The 20,206-nt window shown below is 39.3% G+C and overlaps 1 protein-coding gene across 2 annotated transcripts in view; it reads right to left on the bottom strand.

The window, feature by feature from the left end:
• Positions 1-20,206, bottom strand: part of PCSK5 (proprotein convertase subtilisin/kexin type 5) — a 249,086-nt gene that overhangs the window by 142,887 nt on the left and 85,993 nt on the right. For both annotated transcript variants that reach the window (XM_054054114.1, XM_054054115.1), the window contains exons 6-7: positions 10,516-10,604; positions 5,513-5,685 (exon numbers count right to left, since the gene is read on the bottom strand). In XM_054054114.1, the coding sequence (XP_053910089.1) occupies positions 5,513-5,685; positions 10,516-10,604 (262 nt within the window). The remainder of the gene's footprint in view (positions 1-5,512; positions 5,686-10,515; positions 10,605-20,206) is intronic.

The following is a 20,206-nucleotide window of genomic DNA, read 5'->3' on the forward strand; positions in this document are numbered from 1 at the left end:
TAATATACATTTAAAATAAACCAGGCACTTTTTTTCATGAATCCCAGTCTATCAGCAAACTGAAACCTGGGAAGTCCATAGGGATGCTGTGTTGTTGTGCAGGGATAAGGTCAGGAAGGCCAAGGCGCAGCTGGGGCTGAACTTGGCAAGGGAAGTGAAGACTAAAAAGAAGGGCTTCTACAGGTATGTCAATCAGAAAAGGAAGGTTAAAGAGAACGTATCCCCACTGATGGTTGAAAATGGTGACCTCGTACCAAATGACAAGGAGAAGGCTGAGGTACTTAACAACTTTTTTGCTTCAGTCTTCACTGACAAATGCTGTCCTCACTCCTCCTGGGTCATGGGACAACAAGAGGAGGAAAAAGGGTTACAGTCTCCTTCTGTAAAAGAGGACCAGGTTTGTGAACACCTGAGGAACCTGTACATATCTAAGTCTATGGGACCTGATGAGACACAGCCCAGAGTCTTGAGGGACCTGGCTGATGTGGTTGCCAAGCCAATCTCCATGATATTTCAAAACTCACGGCAATTGCGAGAAGTCCCTGGTGACTGGAGAAAGGGTAACATTTTGTCCATTTTTAAAAAGGGTAGAAAAGGCAACCTTGAGAACTACCGACCGTCAGCCTCACCTCTGTGCCTGGGAAGATCATGGAACAGATCCTCCTAGAAGCTGTGCTAAAGCACATGGAGGACAGGAAGGTGATTCAAGACAGCCAGCATGGCTTCACCAGGGGCAAGTCCTGTATGACCAACCTAGTGATTTTCTATAATGTCCACAGCAGTGGACACAGGAAAATCAATGGATGTGATCTGTCTGGACTTCTGTAAAGCCTTTGACATGGTCCCTCACAGGATCCTTCTCTCTAAATTGGAGAAGTATGGATTTGATGGGTGAACTGTTCAATGGATAAGAAACTGGTTGGATAGTCATATTCAGAGAGTAGCGCTCAATGGCTCGAAGTCCAGATGGAGATCCGTGACAAGTGCTGTCCCTCAGGTTTCCACACTAGGACCTGTGGTGTTTAATATCTTCATCAATGATATTGACAGTGAGATCAAGTGCACCCTCAGCAAGTTTGCAGATGACACCAAGCTGACTGGTGCCGTTGCCACAGTGAAAGGACAGGATGTCATCCAGAGGGACCTGGGTAGGCTGGAGAAGTGGGCCTGTGTGAACCTCATGAGGTTCAACAAGGCCAAGTGCATGGTCTGACACGTGGGTCAGGGCAATCCCCAATTTCAGTACAGGATGAGGGATGATGTGATTGAGAGCGGCTCTGCAGAGAAGGACCTGGGGCTGCTGATTGACAGGAAGCTCAACATCAGCCGGCACAGTGTGCTCACAGCTCAGAAGGCCAACTGTATCCTGGGCTGCATCAAAAGCAGCGCGGCCAGCAGATCAATGGAGGTGATTCTGCCCCTCTATTTCTCTCTTGTGAGACCTCCTCTGGAGTATTGTGTCCAGTTCTGGAATCCTCAACATAAGAAGGATATGGAAGTGTTGGAAGCAGTCCAGAGGAGGGCTACAAAGATGATCAGAGGGCTGGAGCACCTCCCATACAAGGACAGGCTGAGAGAGCTGGGCTTGTTCAGCCTGGAGAAGAGAAGCTTCTGAGGAGATCTTACAGCAACTTCCAGTACCTGAAGGGGCTACAAGAAAGCTGGGGAGGGACTGTTCACAAAGCCTAGTGATAGGACTAGGAGCAATGGGTATGAATTGGAGAAGGGCAGATGTAGACTAGACATAAGCAAGAATCTCTTCACTATGAGAGTGGTGAGGCACTGGAACAGGTTGCACAGGGAAGCTGTGGATGCCCCACACCTCAAGATGTTCAAGACCAGGTTAGATGGGGCCTTAGGCAGTCTGATGAAGTGGGATGTGTCCCTGCCCATGGCACTGGGGTTGGAACTAGATGATCTTCAAGGTCGCTTCCAACCCAAACTATTCTATGATTCTATGAATATGAAACCGTGACTCTTGCAGCCATTTAATTTTTACTTCATGCATATAACAAAAAAGTAATAATTCAGTTTAATTATAATCTAATCAAAGTCATTATTCAGCACCATCTTTGATTTTCCGACTGAAATGAGCTGAGCATAATTTCCTTTTCAGATGCTTATAAAAAATCTTAACCTTTCCCTATGCTGTCCCGTTTAAAAAAAAAAATAATATTCAGTCATTTGTGCATATGCACTATAAATGAAGAATATCAGTCTCGAACCTTTGTGTAGATCTGAAATAAGGTCTTGCCTTATTTCCCTGTGTACATGCTGCTTTAACTTACATCACAGATGCAATGCTAGATGGAATACTGTTGTTGTTCAGTTAAATATTTCTAGAAAAGGAAGGTCAAGATTTGTACACAATGCAATAAGCACTTTTGTCTGCCTGTTATTATTTCCACAATTACTGTGACTGCTTGGAGAACTCTACATTTGGCTGAATGTCTAGTTATTGCTTTGGACGACGATCTGGTTTTAGGAATATTTTGGCACAGAGATAATTTGTCTGTTTTCCTTGCATTTGACTCATGTTTTAAAATGACACATCTTATGACAGTGTAAGGAAATACAGAAAAAGCACCTTTATCTGAACATGGAAAGACATAGTTTAGTGAAAAGGACAAGAACATGTTAATTTTTAAGTAATTTTTCATCTGGAAACTAAATCTATGAAGGAAGGTGGTAATTGAGATATACACTTAGAGTCTTTCATTCTACACTACATTTTAAAGAATAAAAATTAGAGATTAACCTTAAACATTTTGTATGGTTTTTTGTATGTTGCAATTTCAGTATGCAATGATTTTATGTAAGTTTCAAAGAGAACTTTTATTTCCTTAGTAGAAATGAAAAAGCTTTTGTAGTCACAGCCAAATATTTCCAAATATATGGCAATATTTAGATCTATTCAACTCTGCATGGGCAACTTTGGACAGAACAAAAAGTTGATAAAATTAAATAGAATCTAAATAGTAAAAATAATAATTTGACTTGCATCAAATATGACTTGTACTATTTCTCGAAAAAAACCCACCAAATTCATTTTTCTGTGTTGTTGTCAGAAAAAAAGATCACCTCAGAATTTTAAAATTAAATACTATACTTCCACTACATACTGGCACCTACTAAAAATATAGGACAATGTACTGGTAAAATGAAATTCGTCTGGGTTTTTGTAGGGTAACCTCTCACGTTACAGCTCTAATAATAACAATGGAACAATAATGCTTGTAGGCAAGATCCATGCTCTTGGCAAATTATTCCACATTCTTGATTTATACTGGATTTATCCCCAGTCTGAAATTTCACTGAGGAAATCCCTGAGTTCTTCTGGCACAGAAATTGGGCTGAACTTTTCACAATTGTGTTACCTACATGAAATATAACATTTAAAGTAATACATATATATGTTTAGACATAACATTTATTTGGTTCAAGTTCTTTTGCATCCTGCAGTTCCATTAGAGTCCCCTTCACCACTTCATTCTTTTTCTTCTCTGTGGTCACTGTCAAGCAGTAGTAAACTCTAGCTGGGTGACAGGGAGGAATGATGATGCACAGGAAGCAGTAATGAGATGCATTTGGCCTTCTACATGCTTGTTATATTGTTCAAAGATCACTTCAATAACTATTTTAATAACGATTACTAAATACAGCAGAGCTTTCTGAGGCAGAATCTATCAATGTCCCTAAATGTGTTTAACTACTAAGCCCCTGGAATTTCTTGCAGGGTCAAGTTAAGTAGGTGCTTGATTATTTTGTTATTCTAGGCTTCACTTGTTAAATAGTGTACAATAAGTAAAAATTAAATTTCAGCTCCACACTGACTGGTTGTCCTATGATCGAGGGCAAGGAAGGCTAGAGTCCATGGCTGCATCACTACTAAAGCACTCAGAGAACTGAGATGTGTCTTTAACATCATGTAGCACATACAGTCCCTCATTAATTTAGTATTTCAGTTATTGCTCTTCATAACTTACCTGCTAGGAAGTTAAACATGTATTTTTATCCATATTTGGGGAAGGCAGGATAGTAAGAAATTTATGCAACTTTGTTGAGGAAACTGATATAAGTCAGAGAAGAAGGTGTGATTAGACGTGAATTAACACCTCCTAGGCTTTCACTGCAAGACAATGTTTATGGTGATACTGGGTATGAATTTTTTTATGTACTTATTTACAATTTACAGTCAAGTATACTGTAAATCACCTGAAACACTGTACTGTGCATACAGACTGTCAGCTTGACCTGGTGCTCCTGTAACTTTGTCTACTACCACTCCGCATGCATTGTCCCTGTTTGCTGTTACGACTGCTTTTTAGGTTATATCTTATGTTATATCTTAAATTAATACAGTCAGCGCCATACACTGTCTCTTTCACGTGGCACAAATCTTCCAGGCTGAATGTTAGCTATAGCTTGCTAAAATCAGTCTTGGCATACCTGATGAAAGCACTTACTGATTTCAATAATAGCTGCACTTTCCGATCTTGCTGCACAACATTACTGCGTTCTAGTAACTATGTTCCAGTTGCACTGTGGTCCAACAGTTTCAGTTGATTTAAACAAATATTAATCCCCTCTTTTCTGATCCTAGAGCAAGTATCACTGAACTAGCACGTCTTATGCTGCATTAAAAATAATACTTATACCTTCAAGAGCAAAGTTTTAAAATCCTTTCCACCAGTCCTACATAGCAAAACGAGGTGCGAATGCTGGAAGATGAGGAATTCCCTGATCTGCCTCGTTCACAGGCAGAAGGGTACAAGGAAGAATGACAAACTGGCCTCTGACATCAGAAGTTCCTCTAACTATTCATTTCCTTCTGTGGCCTTATTTGTTTGATGGTAAAATATTAAAGAAAACTGAAAAGGTCTTAGATTTTTTCACATAGGGGCATTTGGGATTTAGTGTGTTGCATCACTGAAGACCACTAGGCTATACAACAGCGAAAATGTAATACCTCAGACTTACAGGTAAATGTACATATAAGTTATAGACAGGGTGCAAGTTCTCTGAGATCTGACATAAAAAGTAAATGAAACTTGAGTGCAGACTTTTTTTAGCCCCCAACTCCCTTTTAAAATCAACAAACTGTCATTAAGAAAGCAAGCAAAAAAAACCAACAGAAAAGGAAGGCAGAAGGAAAAACAGTAGAGGCTTTCGCTTTAAGGTTTCATTGTAATTCAGATTTCCTGACTTAGCACTGCTGTGCAAAGTAGCATTTTTTTGGTCTCGTTTTATCTTGCGGAATCACATCATTACCTCAGAGCACTGGTGATGACGTAATTCCAGTTGAAAATGAACAGAGCTGATACTTCAGGAAGGGCTGACCATCAGGTCACTATAGAAGTAAAATGCATTTCTAGTTTTATGCAAAAGCGGTTTTCCTTCCTTCAGAATGCTTTGCTTTTCCCATATTTTGTGCTTGCATATGCTGGGCGCTGGTACCCTTACATTTGAACATCAGAGCAGATCTAGGTGATGTACTTTGATGCCAACCTACCATTCTGATGCCGTTCTCAAAGGCCTGACGTGCTAGAGAAGCAGGTCCGTCCACAGTCTTACCGTCGTCATCAGGTCCCCAGCTGGCACTGTAGATGTGGATGTGCTGGGGATTAAGGCTCAGTGACTTTGCTTCTACCATGTCTGTTACATCTCCATCCAGCATCCGTACACCTTTAGAATGAAAGACAACGAACTGGACCAATCAACTCAAAGCGCTTCTTTCGTTTCATCTTTCTACCCTTGTAAGAAAATTTTTGTGTAGGACATAGAATTGAATGATCATACAGATTTCTACCGTTGTTAAAAAAACAAAACCCCAAACCCTTGTTTGGATATGTGTTTTTCCAATGGGAAAATGTCTCTAGATTAAAAAAATACAAAAAGGAAGGGGTATTTTTTGTCTTTCTTCAAGTTTTAAAATATCTTAAGCCATTTATCTACTATACAGACTTTGAACTTCAACAAGAAACTTTTATGCTAGAGAAAACTTAGAAAAAGACTTGAACCTTGAAATGTTTTATGTCTCATTTGAAGACAATATATGATTATCTTCAAGTGAAAAACTTGTGTACAAATTGATTACGATACACAGTGGCAGGGCAATTACAGGAAAATACTCTATATGTAATAGCATCCAACCTGAAAATACAATATTGTGAACATCTTCCTCTGTGTAAAAGAACCTTTTATAAGGTATAATTAAAATTCTTGTATTAAAAGAATCTATTCAAGTGGGTTTGGACAAGTCAATGTGCTAGCCCTCCTAAAGTGAATGGTGTCATGACGTTTTAAGGATCACTAGACTGAATAAGGCAGGCTTTAAGCTGGAAAGTGAGAAAATCTTAAAGTTATTCTTTTGACCAAATGAAACTTTAACAGAAGTTAATTCTGACCGAGAAAACCTCCGAGAGTTTTAACCTAAACAAGAGAAAGGACCTACATACAGACAGTGTGACATCCGATTAAAGGGTTGTTAAACAGTAAATAATAATTAGCACGTAACTCTATGATAGTACAGAGTACTGATTACTTTCACAATTAACAATTTTGACACTCATTCCTCTTTAAAAGGCCACTGCTATTTATAAGCCAAATTTACATATTTTAATTACACACACATTTCCTTTTGCTCACGAGCAGAAACTGAAGTAACTGGAGTGTTTACCAAGACCTTAACTCCCAATTAACAAATGGCATAGGGAGTGCTTTGTTGATAGAGGGCCTTTTCTTTTCCTTACTCTAATTCACTAAAAAATGAAAAGTGATCATATTTCCAAGTTCACAGAAAAGCTGCATATGTTTTGTGAGATAATAAACTTTTATAAACAGTGATCTCACTATGAACTTTACTTTATAAAAAAAGTCATTAAACCAACTCTGGGATTCTCAGGTTTTATTTTTCTTCCTCAGGATAATCTCAGAAAATTAATGATGGGTGAAAGTAGTTCTCAATTTCTTCCAAGCACATTGAAACACATTTTGTTCTAAATAAAGACAATAAAAGGCACACCGTTTTTTAAAGAAGTGAAATAAAGCTTCTCTTCGTATCTTCATTACTACATTGCAAGCCTAAATAATATTACATGTACTCAGTGAACGATAAGTCCAGACTCTGCCAATGGCACCTGAAGTAATTCACAATCGGTTTTGTTTGCTAATTGTGAAGTGGTGAAACCTAAAGCAGCATGGACAAGGCCATGACTCAGGCATTGCTCCCTCCGGCCAAAAAGGGACAGACATGCTCTAGCATGCTCTAGCATGTCTGTACATGTTCTTTGAACAACAGATGTCTCATTAGTTATCTTAAAGAAAACCAATTCCCTTCTATCTCTCTCTCTTTCCTTTCTCTCCTTCCTTCCTTACATTTGTTCTTTGATTTGTTCCTTCTTTCTTTCCTTCTCCCAATGTCTGCAGTACTTAAGTCTGCCAATCACAAAATTTCTAAACCACATTTGGCATGTGGTGATAGTGCAACAAAAGCTGTCCAGAAGGCAATTAGCAGACTGTAGTTGCAGATTTTTCCACCTAAGACTTAGAGCTCTGAAAACTTTTCCCTATATTTGCAGTAATTGCCAAAATATAAGTGATATCTTAGTCAGAACAAACTTTGAATTAATCACAGGAAACACGCAAAACTGAGCTGAAAGCAAGTTTTCTTTAAAAATGTTTGTTTTAAATCAGCATCTGACTTAAACTTAAAGAAACAGCTGAACTCATTCCTCATCAGCTGAAGACAATCTACATCTGTTGTGCCATAATTCAGTGTAACTGTTTTCCTGTCAGGACTCCAGCTCAGCCAAGTAACTAAGCGCCCAAATCCCCACAGATGCTTTGCAACTTCCACAGTCTGCAACAATAACACCACACTAACCATCCCTTCCTATAAAAAAGTCTCGCAGGCTCTGTAGGTGGTAATTTGCTATGTGTGATTACTGCAGAGAGTCACATTAGAAAAAGATCTACCCCTTTGGCGCGCTGTTTTCTCCTTCCATGAAAGGGCCTTTAGCTTAGCTATGCACAAACTGCAAGCATACTGCATATATCTTCATAAGTTCCACAAAGTGTAAAAGCATGAAAGGTCCAGACTGCAATTTTACTCAAATTTTCTTTTCTGCAGACTACATCCCTACTCACTCTGTTATGAGAGAAGGCTCAGACTTTCTAAGGATCTTATTTTTTACTTCTTTGTGGTGAGAGGTTCTTAAATGTATGGAAATGAGAAAGGAGTACAAACACATTTAAAAGAAAAGCAGGCATTACTGGTGGATATCTTGTTAATGACTTTCCATCACAAAGTTAATTAATCAGATTTGTTCAGCTGTCAGTATTTAATGGAATATCGATACAAAGGATTTTTCTTCCCCTTTGCTTTATCTCCTTACTATACCTTACGTGTCCAGAGACACTTTTTGGTTTGAAATGGAGAATACTTAACTTGGTGAGGCAAGTTCAACATCACTGTCTGCAGGCTCTTCTATGTGTAAGGAGAATGTAATTGCTTTACTTTGACTCTAGTTTATTCTCCCAGAAGGTCTAAGGAGGGACTTAAAATCCCTGGGAAACAAGCAAGTTGAACACTAGTTCAGCATAATATGAATTAACGTTATATGTGTAGCTTTTCTGAGGGAAGGAAGGGAGGCATGCCAAATAGAGGTTAGCAGCAGCAAAACTCTTAAATACGTACATTTAGTGTAAGGGGACACTTAACCTCCCTTCCTGATACTCTAGAACTTCCTCTTGTCTATAACTTTCAGCAGATTATCTACTGAGCCTCCTGAAGTCTTATTTTCAACTGTCGATACTTCTAAAAGGTGGTACATCACCTCAAGTGAGGTTTACATATCGTTATTACTTTCCAGCTTTTTTTTAAGAACAGTGTTAGTGATGGCTCCACAGAATCATGGTGACAAATGGAATGGATAACATTTTTATTTCACTTAGACCAGTAAAATTTCTTGAAAGATATTGTATTCTTCATACAAAGCAAATGAATGAATGAATGAATTATGAAAAGGCACACATCGACAGTCTTTACTGCTAATGTTAACTGCATTCACACATGTTTAGTAAAGGCTGTGATTCAGCTAACGTGGCTGGAGGATTTCTAAAACATTACTGCACATTCCTAATGTTTAACAAATAATAATTAATTAAGAAGCCGCTGTTACTATAGGAGAACTTTTGAAGGACACACCTATGCTACTGCAGGTTGTGTGACTATCCAACTCATAAATTAAACTTCTCCAGAAACCATCTTTTTTCTCTATCAGTGCACAAACTCTCCTCTGACTCTGGTTTGACAATGAAATAAATCTGGTTTCATAGCTGCTGGTACATGACCAAACACAACCTCCACATAAGACAACCTGTTCTTCTGCCACAAACTCACTCCCTTGGCCAATCCAGATTTTCTAAACCACTCTGACAGGGTAACTTCATGCAGGCAGGCCTTTCACCTGAAGGGAAATTGCTTTTCTGCATCACTCTGACCTTATGATGGATCAGGTATTGTCTGTCCTCTTGAAGCCAGCATAAAAACAGAAAGCTGACATCAGGATGATGTTGTGTGCTTTGGCCAATTTCAAATGCAGCTGTGCTCACATTTGATTTGGATCACACTTGTACTGATCTAGTAGAGAACAGACATAACACTATTAATTGTTGAAACATGGCCTCAACTCTGCCTGGTCATATTTTTCAACTGTCTTCTGGTGTATACATAGGTAAACACGTTTCTGTTTTCACAGATGGGCTTTATTTTGGGACAGAAAATCAACAATTAATGATTTTGAGCCAAGGTCTGTCCACTGAAAGCTAATATACCAATCCCATGACTTCACTGAAAGTAAAAGGGTAAAATTTCCCTTGAAGCATTAAAATATTCACAGGCAGGCTACATCCTAGAAAACACCTAGATTACATCTTGATAGTCATGTCCACAAACTAGGCCAAATGTCTCAATTGAGCAGCCACTGACTAAGAATTGATAGGAACCACTTGGAACCTCTCGGCTGAATAAACAAAAGAGTTCAATCGAAACTCATATTTCAGGCCATAATCAGATCACACAGAGTAATCAAACCACAACCAAACAACACAAAATGTTTCATGCTTTGACAGTGATTAGTTTGGGACCAATATGCAAGGCAAAATTCATGACGTGTATAGTTACTTCTGGGTTGTCGATGTTCATAACTTAGAACTCTGAATCTGTGAGAAAACCCAAATATCCTAATTCTGAGTTCTGTGTTTTCATCAGAGGTCTTATGTTCTGTTCTTCTGTGTGTAATGAGAGGTAGTGCTCTAAGGAGCACTGGAGAATTGTTACTCCAGACAAAGTCCTTCAGTACTGATTTTTAGACTACTGTACAACTGAGATTTTAACACAGCTAGATTTGTTACTCATACAAGTCTTCTCTCGTTGAGGAGTCTGAATGTACTATTTAGAACAAATGGCTCCTTGGTTACTTTTTTTTTTGGGTGGTAGATTGATTCACATACCTCCAATCTTGGCATTAAAGGCGATTCCTACTGTGCAATGTGAGTTGTTTGCCGTGGCTGCCACTTCTCCAGCACAACGGGTTCCGTGCCTGCAGTCAGACAAATATTTTTCCAAGTAAGCATAGACTGTTGGGATTAAAGGCTTTGACTTTACTCATCCTCAGGTGCTAAAAACACAACTATCCACAATGTCTTGCACTATTTAATCCTTTGTAGTAATTTATACCCACGTTACAATATTCCAACATTTTAACATCATTATTACAATCATAATTAACTCTTCCTAGCAAGCTTTCTAGCTACTGGAAACATGTGCAGTTTGATACAAAGACACATAATGAGTATACACAATCCATTGCAAAAGAAAGAAGTCTTGAATACCAGTTCTTAATTTTGAACCAAATCTTAACATTACAGACAAAATTTTTGTCCTGCATTGTCCAAAAACCACTCATTGGTAGTAAGTAGATTTCCATACATTCTCCAGCAGGCACTGCTTTTACCACACTTTTCCACGACGAACATGAGATTGCACTAATGCCCACATTGCTGTTTAGAGGTAAGTCTAAGACTGGCTATACACCAGGTAAGTCCAAAGCTTCTGTATAGGCATGCCCCTGTGAAGCACCGTTCCAACTTTGCATGCCTGCTTTTCTGCCTTTCCAGGAGCTGGGCAGAAGTACCCTCTGTGTGAGAGGTATATCCTGTGCCTGGAAGCAGAGCTGGGCTGCAAGGTAATAATCTTAAGAAACTGCTGAAGGAAAACACAAAACCTCCAGTGGCTGTTCAATCCCTTCCCTACCGTGCAAAGTCACAGTGAGATGCCTTGGATATCCCTGATCCATGCTCTCTACAAGGTCACCATAGCCATCCATTTGGACACTGTGGCAGGAAAACTGTCCCTGCTTTACATGTTTTTTGCCTGTGATATAGGTTTCACAGTATGTTTTCTACCAGTAAGTTTTGTCCTTGTCCTTGCACAGCTAAGCAATTCAATTGCAGAAATGTGACACTAGCACCAAAGGCAGATGGGGAATTTTAGAGAGCTGCGGTGGAGAGGTGATACTGAGTTTCAGACTAGACATTAAAAGTGATGGGCAGTTGATGAGGCGGAGATGGAAAGATAATGTAAGGCTTGGGTATCCACAAAGAAAGAAGTTTAAAGAGTCAACGCAAAAAATAGATAACAACATGACAAACACTTCATCAGAGGGTAAGTGAGGTCAGTTGTGTACACAGGCACTCTTCTGGTGGTGGTGGTTAACAGACTGCTTACAAAGACATCTGGAGAACATGGGTGATTTTGAATTGATATTGATTCCCATATTACAGACAAGAATCATAGTTGCTTTCTCTTGGTACAGCTTTTTCTTTGAGTAGAGTCACTCGTTATTATTAGTGCCAAATTTTCTGTTTAATCATTTGAGAAACTTAGATAAGAAACACTAAGATAAGTTCTTTGGAATGGATTAATGTAAAATCAGAACAATAACAAATAGGGCTAGAAAAAAAAAGAGACTAAACAAAAAAACCCCTATATAAGTCATCAATGCTGACCTGTTAGAATTTTGAAGTAGATAATTCAGTTAATCAGATAAGTAAGATATATCTAATCTATAAGAAAAGCGTAATTCAAAGTTACAAGTTGGACGCTGACAAATCCTAAAGCTGGATCAAATTTTCACAATCATATGTACATCTCAACTCATTTTCTAATTGTTTGCCATTTATTATTTGTTTGCAAATTTAATCACAGAATCTTTTAAGATTGAATTTAAAGTTTATTTTTCATATGGAGCCTGATTTTCAAGACAAAATTTCTTCATTTGAACAAAGCCTATCTACCTCTAATTGATAAACCAATTTCTTATCCTACTGCAGAATTATTTTGAAAAACTTGAAGTAAATAATTCAGAAATCACAGATCAAAACAAGTTCTAAAAAGATCCTTTTTAATTTTCAAGTATTTTCAAATATTATTCTAGCTCTTTGTTTGTTTGAAAATGTTTTTTAGAAAACCATAGAATCACAGAATGGTTTAGGTTGGGAGGGACTTAAAGATCTTCTAGTTCCAAGCCCCCTACCATGGGCAGGGGCATTTCCCACTTCATCAGGTTGCTCAAAGCCCCATCCAATCTGGCTTTGAACACTTCCAGGGTGGGTGCATCCACAGCTTCACCTGGCAACCTGTTCCAGTGCCTTACCACCTGCACAAGAGAATTTCTTCCTAACGTCTAATGTAAATCTTCCCCCTTCCAATGTAAAGCCATTCTCCCTCACCCTAGCACTACACGCCCTTGTAAGAAGTCCCTCCTCAGCTATCCTGTATGCCCCCTTCAGGTACAGGAAGGCTGCTAAAATGTCCCCCTGGAGCCTTCTTTTCTCCAGGCTGAACAACCCCAAATCTCTCAGCCTGTCCTTGTATGGGAAGTGCTCCAGTCCTCTGATCATCCTCATAGACCTCCTCCATTCCAATAGTTCCATATCCTTTTTATGTTGGGGATTCCAGAACTGGACACAATACTCCAGGTTGGGTCTTACGAGAGTGGAGTAGATGGGTAGAATCACCTCCCTTGATCTGCTGGCCACATTTCTTTTGATGCAGCCTGGGATATGGTTGGCCTTCTGGACTGTGAGCACACTTGCTGGCTCAAGTTGATCAGCACCCCCAAGTACTTCTCTGCAGGGAAGCTCTCAATCATGTCATCCCCCATCCCATCTTGAAACCATGGTTTGCCCTGACCCAGGTGTAGGACCATGCACTTGGCCTTGTTGAACCTCATGAGGTTCACACAGGCCCACTTCTCCAGCCTATCCGGGTCCCTCTGGATGACATCCTGTCCTTCCACTGTGGCAACTGCACCACTCAGTTTGGTGTCATCTGCAAAATTCCTGAGGGTGCACTTGATCTTGCTGTCTACATCATCGATAAAAATATTAAACAGCACTGGTCCAGTGTGGAAACATGAGGGACATCACCTGTCATGGATCTCCATTTGGACATTGAGCCGTTGACCACTACTTTCTGAATATCTCCATCCAACTAATTCCTTAACTACCGAACACCCATCAAATCCATATCCCTCCAATTTAGAGAGACAAATGTTGTGAGGGACCGTGTCAAAGGCTTTAGAAGTCCAGATAGATCAAATCCGTTGGTTTTCCTGTGTCTGCTGCTGTGATTACCCCAACACAGAAAGCCATTAGGTTAGTCACACAACACTTGTTGTCCATTGACCAAGGAGGGGTGAGGAGAGGGGTTGCCAGTGAAGATTGTGGCAAAAAAGTTGTTGAGTAACTCAGCCTTCTTGTCATCTGTTGATATGAAGTAACCATTTTCATCCATCAGAGGGTGTACGCTCTCTTTAACCTTCCTTTTCTGATGGATATACCTGTAGAAGCTCTTCTTGTTAGTTTTCACTTCCCCTGCCAAGTTCAGCTCCAGCTGCACCTTGGCCTTCCTGACCCCATCCCTACACAACTGGGCAGCATCCCTAGACTCTTCCCAGATCTCCTGTCCCTGCTTGCACTGCCTGTGCAGTTACTTCTTGCTCTTCATTTTGACCAGCAGGTCTTGACACCGCCACACTAGGCTCTTCCCTTCCTGATTTCTTCCATTTGGGGACTGAGCGCTCTTGTGCCCCATGGAAAGCATCCTTAAATACTTGCCAGCTCTGTTCTGGTCCCTCGTCCCTCAGGACCGTTTCCCCGGGTGTCCTACTGACTAACTGTGAACAGCTGGAAGCTTGCTGTCCTAAAATTTAGGGTCCTAAATGCATTAATATTTAAAGGAAAATGCTTGTCTTAGGAATTACTTAAAAGTCATGATTCCCAAACTTCCTTTCCCTTATTATGATTTTCTTAGATGCCAGATATAAGTTTAGAGGCATTACCACTCACACATTCAAGCATGAATGACTATACTATAGAAATGTAGGTGTAATACACCTGCACACCACCTCAGTGCATTTAATTTTTTTAATAAATTACTACCTGCCCAGTGAAATGCACGTCTGACCTGCAGCTTCTCAGAGGTACACTGCATTGGCAAGAAAGTCCTCCAGGGAATGGAATTTGGGAAGCAGTGATGGGAAGAAGGTTTTTCAGTGGAGAAAGAGGACAGATAGAAACCAAACCTGGAAGACAGGGGCTGCCTGAAGAAGAACGAAAGAAACAGCTCAAGTTTCTCCATGCTTCCCAGCAGAATATATGGATACCTGTTATTTTGTTAGCTATATTCATTGTGCACCATCAAAAGGGTTAGATTTCCACCAGATCACCAAACACACCCTGATCACCCCAAGGCCATATAACATTTGTAGAGCGGAAACAGAGGGGATGTGTGGAGGGCCTGTAGAGGCGTCATAGTGTGACTGCACGTCCTAGAAGCAACCCACAGGAACACAGGATTAATAGCAACATGAAATTGTACCCTAAATTCCAGCAGAAGTGGAACTAGCTGCAGTGGTAGATGTAGCTTTAGTAAGAAGGATTTAAAGGGCTGGTATGGAAGTATCATGCTGCATATTTATTGAATTAAAGCACAGTAACAAATTTTGTGTAAATTTCTCATAGAATATAGCACATTCCAGAGCAAACTAGATCTTCAGACAGTTTTAAAACACGTGAGTTAAATTAACCTCTTACTTAGACCTCACGTATTGGAAAATCTTTTTTATCATATGTTAAGTGCAGTAATGGTACAAATTTATTTTGTAACCAGACTTTTATCTTGGGACCTTGTTTCTCTGCCAGGTTTATTATTAATTGCATTTGACATCTATAATGGAAATGACAAAACTAAAAGTTGTTTTATTCATTTCAAGGTCATATGTATAAAATTACACTTCTTACAACTCGTTTCCCATTCTGTGAATTAATCATACACGCAATGTAATTTGTTTTGTTATCTTCTGTGGGTCCTTTAAATAATATTTCAACTATGGAGCAAAAAGGAAAACTTTCTAAAAAAACTGTATGTGAAAAACTATGTTCTTTCCACACTGCTTTTAATTTTCTCTGTCCTAGATTTTCACTTGGGGTCTACAGTTTGGAACAGATTCTGAATTCTGCTGATAAAATTAGAAGAAAACTTCTGACTAATTATTACACTAATTTCTGAACTACTTGACAAACAAATATGATGAAACTGATTCTTGAAATTGATTAAAAGCTTTAAAGTTATGAAAACTTCTACTTAGCATGAAATCCTGAAAACATCAAAATGCAGCTTATGGAGGCAGCATAACCAATTACAAGAGATGAAATGAGTCACTTTTAAGTTAGCATTTTTTGTGAATATATATATCAAAACACAACAATCTCCTGCATTTGTGGGACGCCTGCATAACATACAACTTGTTCAAAAAGTTGATGCAGTCCTAGAACAAAGCATGACTGCCCTTCTACAAAGGCCTATCTTGATAAACTTTAAGGGTCAATGCTTCATTTCACTGGATCCTTTGCCAGCTTATGTTGAAGGGAAATAAGTTCCCAGGCTATTAAATGGCACTTTGAAGAGACACTCAGCTAAAAGGTTTTGCACTTGTCTTTTGTGTTAATGTCAGTGTGATGTAGTATCACAGAAAAGAACATGAAAGAAAGCTTGGTTATGAGATATTCAGCCCATCTACAAACATCTCGTACCTGGAGTCTAATATAAAGAAAAGGAATAGAAAGTAAAAAAGCTTTATTTTTTTTGTTGTTGTTTGTTTGTCTCACAAGGAGAGACATAAAAAAATCACTGTTCACAGATTTAGGCTCAAAAAGCCACCAGCTAAGAGAAAAAACATGTCACAGACATTATCTTCCAAAAAGTTACACTTACATGCTTATAAACTTGGCCAGCACTTTCCACCATAAAACGATCTTTAATGATTCTGCCTACCTTTAATTGCCTTATCTATTTTTTCCATTCCGGCAAATAATTCAATGTTCTCAGAAACATGTTTATTTTCATTTTTGTATATGAGAGAGACAGAATGCAAAGAACAAAGAAAATATACAGACAATTGAGATCAATTTTCTTCTCTTTTTATAAGGTGGAAATTTGTCAGTCTGCCACTAACAAGAAGTCAGTAAGGCATATGAGGTCAAATATGAGGTCAGGAAGACCCTAGTAAGACAATTTTTTTGCCTTATGATGCCCTCACTATTATATGGAGAACTTGAAACAAACTGCTGAATAAATACACTCCTATGAAAAGATGTATGTTACTTTCTTCTGCTGCATGCATGCACAGTGCTTGAGAACGCGGATGCTAAAAAGTGCAGCTTTTGAGACTCAGAAAGGATAAGATAAGAGAAGTTTAAGAGCTATACACTAATCTGTTACACAAAGTATTTCTTTTAGTAACAGGTTTGGGTTTTTTCTGAGACAGAAATGGCTCAGTATTTCAGGCAATGATGAAAACTTAAAGGTGCATGTTCTGTGATTAACTGTAACTCCCCATCCCACTGACATAATTTAAACATAAGAAATGTATCTTTCAATAATCATTCCTAATTTGCCTTTCAGAAGAGGAACAAGGTATAAGGCACCAGGAACATCTTTAAGATAAAAGTTAATTAACCCTGCCTCTGAATGTTTAAAGTAAGGAAATAGTTAGTGAAGACAGCTGCTGGTAACTTGAGAAGCCCCTGCCATGTAAATTGGCCCTGCATTTCAGAGCCTCCATCTCCAACAGCTCTTCTTTGAATTCCACAAACAGTCTGACCGTGCTTTTCTTTGCTTTATTTTATTCTCCTGGAGCTCATCAAGTATTTCAGAACACAAAAAGCTCTGAGCACTTGAGGATTTAAAGCCCTCCAGCTTTTCATGACACTAACATTATAGTCCAACCTACTTCAGCCTGTCACCAGCGAGTCTTTTCAGAACGGGAACTTAAGGAGAAAAGAGTTTCTGAGTATTTCAGTGCAAGCCCATCACAAACATCTCTGGGCATACCAGTAATTTACTGAAGTTTTCCAAGAGATACTCAGCACATTAATTAGTTTGTAAACAAATGAAGAAAACAACAGGGGGCTCAGGGGTGGGGGTTGTTTGCTTGTTTGGGATTGTTGGAGTTTTTTTAATCTGGAGAAATGTCTACAGAAAAGAATAAAACTTTGCCAATTCTATGCTGTGTATTTTGTAAGAATATCTATTAAATAATGGTAGAAAAGTTAGAATAGTCTGAAATTTTACACAAGCCTATATATATTTTAATAGGCTGTGCTTGAACAGCCTATTTTTGATAAGTGTTAACTTCCTTTCTCAGCATAATTATGTAATAAACATATTCCCTGTGCATAAAAACAATGCATTAAGAAAAAGCATCATTTAATCTTTATTATAAACTAGAATAGAATCCTAGGGATGAAACCTGTAACATGGACTAAACTATGTAGTTGGTCAACACTGGAAGTCATAGGACTAGAGGAACTTTAAATATTAAAATAATTTGTCAAAGAAAGGAAGAATGGATTGGTAGGTAACCATTGTTATCTGTAGGAAAACATCTGAGTTGGCATTTATTTTGTGCAAAACACTTTAGTTAATTTTTCAAATGTTTTCAAAATCTATTTTGCACTGGAATATATTTGTAAACAGGAAACAGTGATATCTGAGTCACCATAATGTAATAATTGCTGGAGTAAACATGTATTTGAACAGTGATCGTTAAAAATGTATTTTGAAAGAAATGCATTTCACTGCATCCCAAAGTAATATTTTAGGCAGTGCAGAAGAAATATTTTTTTAGAGCTGTTTATATATATAAACGGTCTCTAATAATCTGGAAGATGAAAAATACTTTCTAAACTGGCCCTGACAACTAGGTTGTCCTAGGAACATATGAAAAAGGAGGTAAAAAGGAACTGTCAGAAGTTAAAAGCCTGGGCAAGGTAAACCTCAGTCTTCAGCCTTTAAAACACAACCTACTATAGCTGAAAACCAGTAAGATTATCTCACATAGGAGAGATATATGGATATTAACAGTGGAGAAACAGACGATAGTAAATGTGAAAAAGAAGTTAGACGAATCCTCAATTTGAGATATCAGGAAAAACGTCAAAGACTTAAGTGTTACATCACAGGCAGAATCCTGTTTCTGAGCATCAAGCACAATGTTGTAATGTGCCTACAGCACAGGACTGGAAGCTGTCTTGAATCATGGTCCCCAAGACTAATGATATTCTGCATGATTATGGGAATTCACTTAAAAAAAGACTTGAAAACAAATAATCTGTTTCTCATAAATAAAATCAAAGGTGACAGCATTAAAACAAACACATGGAACACTTCACATCTTAGACATGCACATCTTGAAATTAACAGCATGAGTTACAGTGATGCTGCTTTGGCATTCTCTAAATTTGTTAGCTGCTAGCAGCAAGCAGCTAATTTGTCACAAGGGTGAAGTCTTCTTATGAGCTCAGCAAAGGACTGTGCTTCTCCAGTATTAATTATCATTTTACAGTTTTGTTTCCATGTGTTCATGAATCTGAATCTATAAAACATCTGACATAAAAAATGAGACTGTGCCTACCTGTAGAGTAATCTTCTTAAGGCGGGTAATCCAGTTCTTGCTCTCATTCATTAAAGCAAATCACAAGTAAACCCAGCACAGCTTAGTTTCTATGCACTGGAATTAAAGCCATTCAGCAGCAACACCAACTCCAATACTACTTCGGAGCAGTATATTGCTACCCAGGTAATACATAGTCAAAATAACTATTGCATTTGCTTTTGAAACTGAAGAATATGAGGCTGCTTAGGCTTCAAGGCTACCCTTCCACAATATTAAAAAAAGATCTTTTTCTAACCTATTTCAAGCTGGCTGAGAGGCAGTAGAAGGGATGGAATTTAATAGAACAAGGAGGGTGTGCTCCAAGCAATTCTGGTTATCTGGGTACAGGCACACACTCTGCTGGGTTGAAAACTGGTTGGATGGCCGGGCCCAGAGAGTGGTGGTCAATGGAGTTAACTCCAGCTGGAGGCCAGTTACAAGTGGGGTTCCCCAGGGCTCGGTACTGGGTCCAGCTCTGTTCAATGTCTTTATCAATGACCTGGATGAAGGCATTGAGTGCACCCTCAGCAAGTTTGCAGATGACACTAAGCTGGGTGGAAGTGTGGATCTGCTGGAGGGTAGGGAGGCTCTGCAAAGGGATCTGAACAGGCTGGACGATGGGCTGAGACCAATGGGATGAGGTTTAACAAGGCCAAATGCCAGGTCCTGCATTTCGGGCATAACTACCCTGTGCAGTGCTACAGACTAGGAGAAGTCTGGCTAGAAAGCTGCCTGGAGGAGAAGGACCTGGGGGTGTTGGTCAACAGCCGACTGAACATGAGCCAGCAGTGTGCCCAGGTGGCCAAAAGGCCAATGGCATCTTGGCTTGTATCAGAAACGGCGTGACCAGCAGGTCCAGGGAGGTTATTCGCCCTCTGTACTCGGCACTGGTGAGACCGCACCTCGAGTACTGTGTTCAGTTCTGGGCCCCTCACCACAAGAAGGATGTTGAGCCTCTGGAGCGTGTCCAGAGAAGAGCAACGAAGCTGGTGTGGGGGCTGGAGAACAAGTCTTATGAGGAGTGGCTGGGAGAGCTGGGGTTATTTAGCCTGGAGGAGGCTGAGGGGAGACCTTATTGCTCTCTACAACTACCTGAAAGGAGGTTGTGGAGAGGAGGGAGCTGGCCTCTTCTTCCAAGTGAC

This window comes from Cuculus canorus, chromosome Z (assembly GCF_017976375.1).
Source record: "Cuculus canorus isolate bCucCan1 chromosome Z, bCucCan1.pri, whole genome shotgun sequence".
NCBI classification, from domain to species: Eukaryota; Metazoa; Chordata; class Aves; order Cuculiformes; family Cuculidae; genus Cuculus; species Cuculus canorus.